At 36.8% G+C, this 9,786-nt stretch overlaps 1 protein-coding gene across 2 annotated transcripts in view; it reads left to right on the top strand.

The window, feature by feature from the left end:
- Nucleotides 1–9,786, top strand: part of spon1b (spondin 1b) — a 214,453-nt gene that overhangs the window by 151,229 nt on the left and 53,438 nt on the right. For both annotated transcript variants that reach the window (XR_004333036.1, XM_032523322.1), the window contains exons 9-10: nt 2,760–2,900; nt 5,126–5,201. Coding sequence is in view for 1 of the 2 variants with exons in the window: in XM_032523322.1 (XP_032379213.1) it covers nt 2,760–2,900; nt 5,126–5,201 (217 nt within the window). In the remaining variant the exon portion in view is untranslated. The remainder of the gene's footprint in view (nt 1–2,759; nt 2,901–5,125; nt 5,202–9,786) is intronic.

Raw genomic sequence — 9,786 nt, 5'->3', positions numbered from 1 at the left:
AGGCAAGTCAAGCTGATTCAACCAGCTGCCACAGTGGGATTTATCCAAATTAACCTCAGAGTCATACAGATTGGAATAAAATATCTGAAAGAATTTATTTATTTTGACAGGGTCCATTCTAATATTACCATCTGGAGATTTAATAGCGGGAATATCTACAAAATAAACACTGGATCTAAATCTCATAGCGAGAAGGTGACTAGGGGTAGCACCCTGAAAGTAATAGCGCTATCTTGCTCTGTGAATAAGAAATTCAGACCTCTGTTTCAGGATGTTGTTTATTTCTCTCTTGACTAATGATCGTTCTAAAGTTATCTGTTCAGTCAAATTAATTTGTAACAGTGAGTCCAATCTGGTGAACTCAACTTCATGGTTTTGCAGTTTCAATGATGTAGCTTTGCGCGTATTAGAGTAGATACTATTCTGGTTTTGCTCCTAATAAACCCTTTACTTGCGTCCTACAATATCCTGGGGTCTTCTACAGGGCCAACATTATTGTCTGCAAATATCTGGAATATTGCTATAAACTGAGTGATGTTGGATTCATTTTTCAGTAAAAAAGTATTAATACGCCATCTAGCAGCACGGACGGTCTAGGTTGCTGAGGCAGAGGACCCCTTTATGGTCCGACAATGCTATTGGAAGTAACACCACTTTATCAATTGAATAAAATAATTGAGGGGATGCAAAAAGAAAATCTATTCTGGAAAAAGATTTATGTCTACCTGAGAAAAAGGAATAATCCTTACAGGTGGAATTAACTGCACACCAAACATCTATAAGGCCCAAGCCTCTGGCCCATGATGTCAAAGCATGAATGAGTGACCTTTGCGTTTGAACCATCAATATTTGGGTCCCACACAGCATTGAAGCACCAACAACAAAAGAACAGTCCATTTACTCCAGCATCTGATATGTGAGCATACCATAGAAACCACCATCAAAAATATTAGGTGCATAAGATGGCACAAGTGCAATTTCCCCAAAACTACACTCTATTGTAGAAATCATAATTCTGCCTGTATTGACTGACCAGGAGAACAAAACTTTAAGCGGAATATTCCGTTAGACAATAATGGCCATTCCTTTTGTTTTCGAGCTTGCTGAGAAGGATGAAACTGTATGATAGAGTCTGTTGGCTAAGCGACTGGTATCAGTCTGTAGAAAATGTGTCTCCTGTAATAAAGCAATGTCAACATTTCTCTTTTTGAGTAAGGTTTGGGTGCTGGCTCGCTTGTGAGGTGCATTCAGACCACCACAGTCACCCTTTAAAAAAAAAAAAAATTGTTCTAAATGAAAGCAGTTCCAATAATAGCGCTATATCCAATAATTTGCCATCGGACAGTCTGGCGAGGTCAGTGACTCAGTGTTCGGTGTGTTGTCCGTCGGTGGGGCCGTCACGATATGCTGCTGTTGGATTAGTATTTGTGTCCCATAAATAATCCCCAAGGCCTAAATTCTGGGTGTTTAACTTTGATTACTCATACCATTGCTCAGTGGAAGACTAATGGTATGTGTTGATATAAGTGTAGGGATTGCCCGAGGTTCATAGCATTGCTAGTGGGCTTGCCACCAGCAATAATTAGTTTCTCTTCACTGACCACTGACAAGCAAAGTAAATAGGCTACAGCCTCCTACAAGCCAGATGGCTGCACCTTATCGTACAAGCGCATCACGTGGGGCTGTCTGTTCGTTAATGACCTTAATGGCGGAAACAATGGTTTGGAATATGATCCCTTATTTTACAAAAATAGTTCACCAAAACTTGTTTCTGAAAATATTTGAAGTGAGAAGTAGTCTTTGCAGATGCAGACTCTGTCGTCATTTCAGATTGATAATGGTCAGTAAAAAGTCAGCTTGTGAAAAACGTCGAACCTAGCCATCCGCTCCTCATTTGCATTAAGTTGCCAGAATTTAACTGTATGCAAATGAGGAGCAGGCCCCACTTCTCCACAATCTTCGCGATGCTACCAAAATGCACTGCACTGCTGCTCCCATATAAATTAAGGGGAAGTGTAGAAATGATGCCGACAATGGACACCTACCATCAGACTATCACACACAGGTAGATAGAGCTACAGAAGCACAACTCTCAGGTGATAAAACCCAAACAGGCATATGTCCATAGCAAAAAGCAAACAGGGTAATCCACAAATAAGCAGAAGTCTGAACACAGAAAGTCAGGAAAACTGGAATGCTTGGAATCATGGATAACGCTCAAACGTTAACACAGAGGAAAGATGATCTTGCAATGAGGTAACAGGTGGGGACTACACAAGGACTGGGGAGATAACGAGACGCACGTAAAGCACACTGGGGCTAGGGAATGTAATCACACACTGCGGGAAGGCAGACAAAGTAGGAAGTAAACCAGGAAGTGAACAGACCTGAAACAAGACGAGATGGTAAGTATAAAAAACAGGAAGTGGTAGGAACAAACAGAACTAATAAAGGAAATAGAAATCATCAACTTGACACAGCAGCAAGGCATGCCATAGATTGCGTTCCCTCAGGCATATTTGATCGTATACCAGAGCAGATGTTTTTCTTTAGTAAACCAATCATTCCAACACCAAGTGATTTGCACAATTTGGCAGGGCCGGAATAGATCCAGATGGGCTCAAATCTCAGATGGACTTCAAATCATGAACTGATCTTTGCATCAGTAGCATCTTATTTTCACACGTCTATATTACCCTGATAACAATAAGGTTTTTTACTTACCATGCCACTTACCCTTTTATTTTGGCTTCTTTCAGTCACCCAACAAGCCTACCATTCCTCAAGAGAAGATCCGACCCTTGACCAGTTTGGACCACCCCCAGAGCCCATTCTATGACCCAGAGGGTGGGGCCATTACCCCTGTAGCCAAGCTGGTGGTGGAACGCATCGCTAGAAAGGTACATTTTAACAGGACACTTAAAAGATAGAGTAGGTATAGACCACACTCTATAATTTACAGAGATTCAACAATTTATACAGAGAAAGAGCATTGAGCCAATTTAATTATAACTTCTATGCTGGTTCAAACCTTTTTTCTCAATAGCGACTTCAAAGTAATTGCACATATGTGGTCCAACCTTGTTATAAAACATATTGTGCAAGCTTTGTAACGATTGGACAAACAGCTCACTTTATTTAAAATGCCTACAACTTATTTGTCAAAAACATTTATTTTCAATTCAGTGTGATATGTAGCTCAGTCCAGCTCATGGCAATTGAGAGAAAAGCAGCTGATCAAAACTAAAATAATTGCTGATAAAGCCGCAAGCTGCGAAAAACCTCGATTTGTGTCATTCCACGTCCAGTTATTGTGCATTTAAGGTGCTCCTTAGTTGTCAATTTGAATGAGACTTGCAGTGTATGTGTGAGGTCATTATGGAGACATTTCCTGGAAGTTTTGTGTAGATTGGACAGACTCAGTCATTTATAGCCTGATTTGTGCTATATCACCTGCAGTTTGTTTGGATTCATAGCGCCCCTTGGTGTTCAATTGGAATGAAACTTTCATTGCGTGGTTAAGAGGACACATCCTGAGAAAATTGTGATGATTGGACAAAGAATATGTGATTTATGGTAAAATGTTTGTAATGCCACTCACCTATCTTGCGCTTGTAGCTATATATATATATATATATATATATATATATATATTCTCTACACACAGTAATGAGTAACAGACACAACTCATGAAATGCCACAGACAATGGCAATCTACAGTTCAGAATAATAGCAGTGTGTTTAAAAAAGTAAATAATGCTGAATATCCTTAGAATAGCTTTTAATTCCATAATACCAATGCATTGGGAACACATTCAATTCCAAATCAAACCATGACCAAAATTGATCAAGTTTGTGTTATACCTTTACAGAAAGTAAAATAAGAAAAACCAAAAAAGCAGTATTTGCATTTTTCTTTACAAACTCAAACATTTACTGTATGAACTGAAAAAATGTCTCAAGGGTTTGCTTTACTTTGAATCACTGCACTAATATTTAGTTGCATAACCATTTTTTTTCAGAACTACTTCACATGCATTCAATATGTATATATATATATGTATGTAGTACGTATGTATGTATGGAAATATATGTATATGCATTTACTGCATTACTGGGTTTTGCCTCAGAAACAACATTTTTTTATGTCACCCTACAAGTGTCCTATGGGATTGAGGTCCGGGGATTGGGTTGCCCACTCCATAACATCAATCTTGTTCATCTAGAACCAAGACTTTGCTCGCCAACTGGTGTGTTTTGGGTTTGTGTCTTGTTAAAAGACTCATTTCAAATGCATTTCCTCCTTAACATAAGGCAACGTGACCTCTGAGTATTTTGATGTATTAAAAATGATCCATGATCACTGTAATGCGATAAATAGGCCCAACACCACAGCATGAAAAACATCCCCATAACATGATTTTTGCACCACCATGCTTTATAATAATTATAATAATAATAATAATAACTCTTTTTTATTTTTATAGCATTTTCTAAACATTCAAAGACGCTTTACAGTTTTAGTTTTTTTTTTTTACTGTCTTCATTGTGTACTGTGGCTGTAATTTATTGCATGGGGGTTGTCGGACAAACTGTCTGCGGCCCCTAGACCCCAAAAGAAGAATTTCTGAATTTCTGTCCTCCTTTGGCCAGTCAATGTGTTCTTTGGCAAATTTCAACCTATTTAGTACATGTCTTTTTTCAGCAATGTGACTTTGCAGGGGCTTCTAGCTGATAGCTTTGCTTCTTATAACTTTCTTCTGATCATAACAGTACACACAGGTAACTTTAAGTCTTCTTTGATTTTCCTACAACATTTGCTTTCTTCCTTCCTTCCTTAAATATGGGCCATAGAAATCACCTCACTAATTGAACACAACACTGCTATTATTTTGAACATGCCCCTTTCAATCAAATATTCAATTACAGAGAATGAGCAGCATGCATGTCATGACTGTTGGTCTGTTGGTTTTCTGCGACTCTACAACACTTACTAGTAAATTATTTGCCATGTGGAAATATCACTTCTACCAAAAAATATGATTTATGAGGTTAGTGATGGTGGACTGCTATTATTTTGAACACAACTGTGTATAAGACAACATTGTTTTCCTTGTGTCTGCAGGGAGAGCAGTGTAATATGGTCCCAGACACCATAGATGACATTGTAGCAGATATTGGACAGGAGGAGAAGGAAGAAGGTACAGACACATGCACGCATGCATGCACGCACGCACACCAGAGGTGGGCTGTCAGAGCCTGCAAGGCCTTCTCTGCTGGCCAAGAGATTGTCAGAATCCAAGAATTACATTTTTATTTATTAATTTCATTTGTATTTTATTAAGTCCATTAAAATACCATCCATTTCCCCTCTGTGCTGTCTTGGGGTAAAAATCTACTCTGAGGCCTTTAATTGATTGTCATTTTCTTTAGCCAATCAAATTTTGAGTTTGCCCTGTTGGGCATATTCTTTGACATGCCAGAGCCTTCTAGCTTCTTTTTCACAGTCACTGAGCTGGCCAAGTCACAAATGTCAGCATTTTTTGGACCAGTTAGTATATGGTGTCTGAAAAGAAAAACTAGCTAGCATTACGTAACCGTAGCAGTAACGTAAATTCAAGTTTCTTTCGAGTTTTAGATGTAAAGTTAATGAATGAAAGGTAGATTTACTTTTTCTTCAAATGATGAGCAGCTTTTGGTAAGTTTAATGGATTTTTCTGCATTTTAAGAAGCTAGCTTTAAATTGCTTTTGGTGTTAAAGGTTTGAGCAGTGTGAGTGGCCGCTGTGCCTTTGTGTGTGCATGGTGGCATATGTGTTGAGCCCCAGCAGCTTGGCTGGAATTTGTTGACGTTGTTGATTGCTGATTGTGTTATTTGTGTTTTTGATCGCTTTGTGGTTGTTGTGTGAGTTGTTGTATGAGTAAACGTTTGTTGTGGGTTTGTTTTCGTTTCTTCGGTAATTGCATTCATTTTAAGTTATTCAAAGGTGGTTTAACTGCTGTAGGATAGTACAGTGTGTAAAACATGGCCCGCCACTGACACACACGCGCGCGCGCACGCACACGCACACACACACACACACACACACACACACACACACACACACACACACACACACACACACTTTCTGTAGTGTTTAACTAATTATTCAGACCCTGTCATTACATGATATTGCTATCCTTTATGTTCTTTAAACAATTCACATTGTGTTTGCAAAATATTCACTCTCCACTTACAAACTGAGTGAGCAGATTCTGTAGGGATTAAGTGTCTTTTTCTAACGGGACAGATAGTTAATATAGCCATGGTGTCAGGCCTCATATCATTTGTGACAGGTGTATCACCCAATCAGGAGTAAAGATTTAAGGTCAATCTAGCCTATCAGGTGTGTCGGAGGTGGGTTGAAATAAGGGTAAAGTGTGCAGCCCTTACGTAACTTAAGCATAAGGGCTGAGTCTGTTTGCATGGACTAGGACACATTTCCTCAGTTGAACAAAGGTCGGAGAATTTCAATCAATTAATCAATCAAAATGTATTTATATAGTACTTTACAGCAACCAGCAGATATCCAAAATGCTTAACAGAATGAGTAAAGTCACATCATACAATGGAAAGAATGAACATAGAAAACAGTAAAATCAGAAAAGGTTACAAAGAAACAAAAGAATGACATTGTCACACAACTGCTACGTATTAAAAGCCAGACTAAACAGATATGTTTTGAGTTTTGGCCTAAAAAGAGCACCATCTGTAACAGTGTGAATATCAGGGGGTAACTTGTTCCAGAGACTCGGGGCAGCAACTGCAAAAGACTGATCACCCCGCCGTTTATACCTGGACCTTGGGACTTCTAAAACCAACTGATTTGAAGAACGCAATGACCGGTTGTGCTCCCGCAAAGTTAAAATTTCATTTATATTCATTTATTTAAAATACTTTGGGGCAAGACCATTTAAAGCCTTAAAAACAAACAAAAAAAATCTTAAAATCTATTCTGAAACGCAACGCTATTAGCAATAACGACGGAGTCTTTTGATGTTAGCCGCCATCCGTGTGGCCGTGGTGGTAAAAGGTTCTGAATTGGAGGACATTTCATGTCCCACCTATGAAATTTCAAATAATTTATGTACAATATACAAAAAATGCAGTAATTTTAAAAAATAGTATTGAAAATAAAAAATCTCTTGCACCAAGTTAAATGACATTGTTCTCTTGTCCCACCTTGTAGATGACTAAATTGAATGTTAATTACAACTGTTAAAATTTCTTTTGTTAATGTTCTTTTTGTATGATTTTTAGTATTGTACATACGATTGTACATATATAATACATATGTATTATGTTTGTTTACAGTTTATAGCCTCTTTTAATTGTTAAGAGTTTTTAAATGATAGAAATATTTCAGATAATTTTGCAACAAAGTTGCAACCCTGTTAACGAAACATATTTAGCTTGGCAGAAGAAGATACAAACAGTGAGTGACATGATTCGCTGGAAAAGACATCACTAGGCAGTTTGCCGCCAGAATGGATAGAACAAAGGTGTGTTTTCTTTTCGATTTTTCTTATTATTCTAAAACTTTTAGCCTTGATTGAATTTGTCTAACCAATGCAACCTTGTTATACTTATTATCAAAATAAGACAAATTGATTTAAAGGTTTTCTTTTTTACATAAATAAGTTTGCCCTAAAGATGACAGTAAGAGCTAGCTAAGGAGCTAGCTTCTATTCATGAGAAAAAGCTAACATTAGCATTAATTTACAACCCTGTTAGCATAATTAGAGTAACAGGGATAAACCTCCTTCAATCCACTCATAAGGGACAATCTTTTATCAATAGTTCAGCTAAATATATAATATAATTTTGATTATAATTTAGCATAAAGTTCATGTTATTAATATATTACCACGGGGTGCCAGATGTAAACATTCAGATACAATTATATAGCTGATATATTTTGATTATTTAACTCACTTTCCCCATATTTCACCAATTTGTCTCACATTCAAGACAGAAATTTGTATAAAACAATATTGCTATTGTCAACAATATGTTTAAAAAAGAAAAATATTAAATATACACTACCGGTCAAAAGTTTGGGGTCACTTGGAAATTTCCATTGCACTCCATTATAGACAGAATACCAGCTGAGATCAGTTGCATTGTTTTTTAACCCAGCAGATTTCAGATTACATTATGTGCTTACATCATTGCAAAAGGGGTCTCCAATGTTTTCTCATTAGTTTTTTAAAATGATATCAGATTAGTGAACACAATTAGCCTTTGGGACATGGGATGAATGGTTGCTAAGAATGGGCATTGTAGATATTGCATTAAAGATCAGCCACCCACTCAGATCAGCTGGTGTTCTGTCTATAATGGAGTGCAATGGAAATTTGTAAGTGACCCCAAACCTTTGACCGGTAGTGTAAATGTTAAATCTAAATATTAAATCTAAATATTAATTTTATATTTACATTTTAAATCTAAATGTAAATATTAAATGTAATCTAAATGTTAAATGTAAATATTGAATCTAAATCTAAACGTTAAATATAAATATATATATTGAATGTAAATGTTAAAATTAAAAATCTTTATAAACATATTGGTGACGATTGCATATGTTGTTTAACACAAATCTTTCTTCAATGTGAGAAAATTATCCAAAGATGAGGAAAGTGAGCTAAGTAATCAAAATATATCAGCTTTAAAACGGTATCTGAATTTCTACATACTGTATTTTACAGAATATATTTGTTTCCCCTTTTTATGTCAACCAGGTAGAGTTAATTAGCACTTTGCTCACAATTACTTATCTGGCTGAACTGCCCTTCATTGTTAAGTGTTAACAAATCATGTTGAGCTCATATATACTAGAGATCGACTGATGTGGATTTTTTCGTGCCAATAACTATTTTTTTCTCATTGGCCTTAGCCAATTTTCTTGAGGTGATATTTGGAGTCGATACTGCTTTGGCTTAATCAATTTACATCATAAAAATGACACAATGATACCAACTGTTACAAGTCTCAATTTAAAATGGAGCATGTATAGAACTTAAAAAACAACAGATAGTAAAGACAGGTGAGCTGTGCTCTGATATCACTGCGATTGCAACTCTGCCCAGCTCCAAGTAGGGAGGGAGGGCGAGAGTCAGGTGTGTGTGTCTCTCCAAGGGACACAAACACACCACCAGTGTTGGGCAAGTTACTTTTAAGATGTAATTAGATACAGTTAAAAGCAACTAAATTAGATACTCAGTTACAAATTATAAAAGTAACTAGTTACTTCAGAAAGTAACTAATGCGTTACGTTCAAGTCAATTTTTAAATGTTCAAATGTGACCCCACCTCAACCCCTCTCTAATGGAACTTAAAATACATGTGCATGTTCAATTATTTATGATAAGTCTGAATATTATAATGAAATGGACACTTAACACTGTACATTATTAACAGAAACAATGTACACACATCAAAACTATTTTAATGTTGCTGTGGGACAAAGTGAGACTAGCCTCCAATCAAATGCCTTGTACGTAGATAGTGGATAGTGGATCGACACAACTTTTTTTGGAACTGTTGATATTTATTGCCCCTCAACAGGCCACAACTGGGCAAAATTAAACAATCCTTGTTTAGCACTATAGCAAAAATAAATAACAAATACAGTATATATACACTCTTTGTAGTTCAAATAACATAAGTGGCATGATGTTTATACTTTTGCACAAGTGTGTGCGTTGAGCTGGCGTGTGTGTGTGTGTGTGTGTGTGTGTGTGT

The sequence above is a fragment of the Etheostoma spectabile genome, chromosome 8, assembly GCF_008692095.1.
Source record: "Etheostoma spectabile isolate EspeVRDwgs_2016 chromosome 8, UIUC_Espe_1.0, whole genome shotgun sequence".
Taxonomy (NCBI): Eukaryota; Metazoa; Chordata; class Actinopteri; order Perciformes; family Percidae; genus Etheostoma; species Etheostoma spectabile.
Note: the sequence above shows the minus strand (reverse complement) of the source record. Positions and strands in the feature narration are given on the sequence as shown.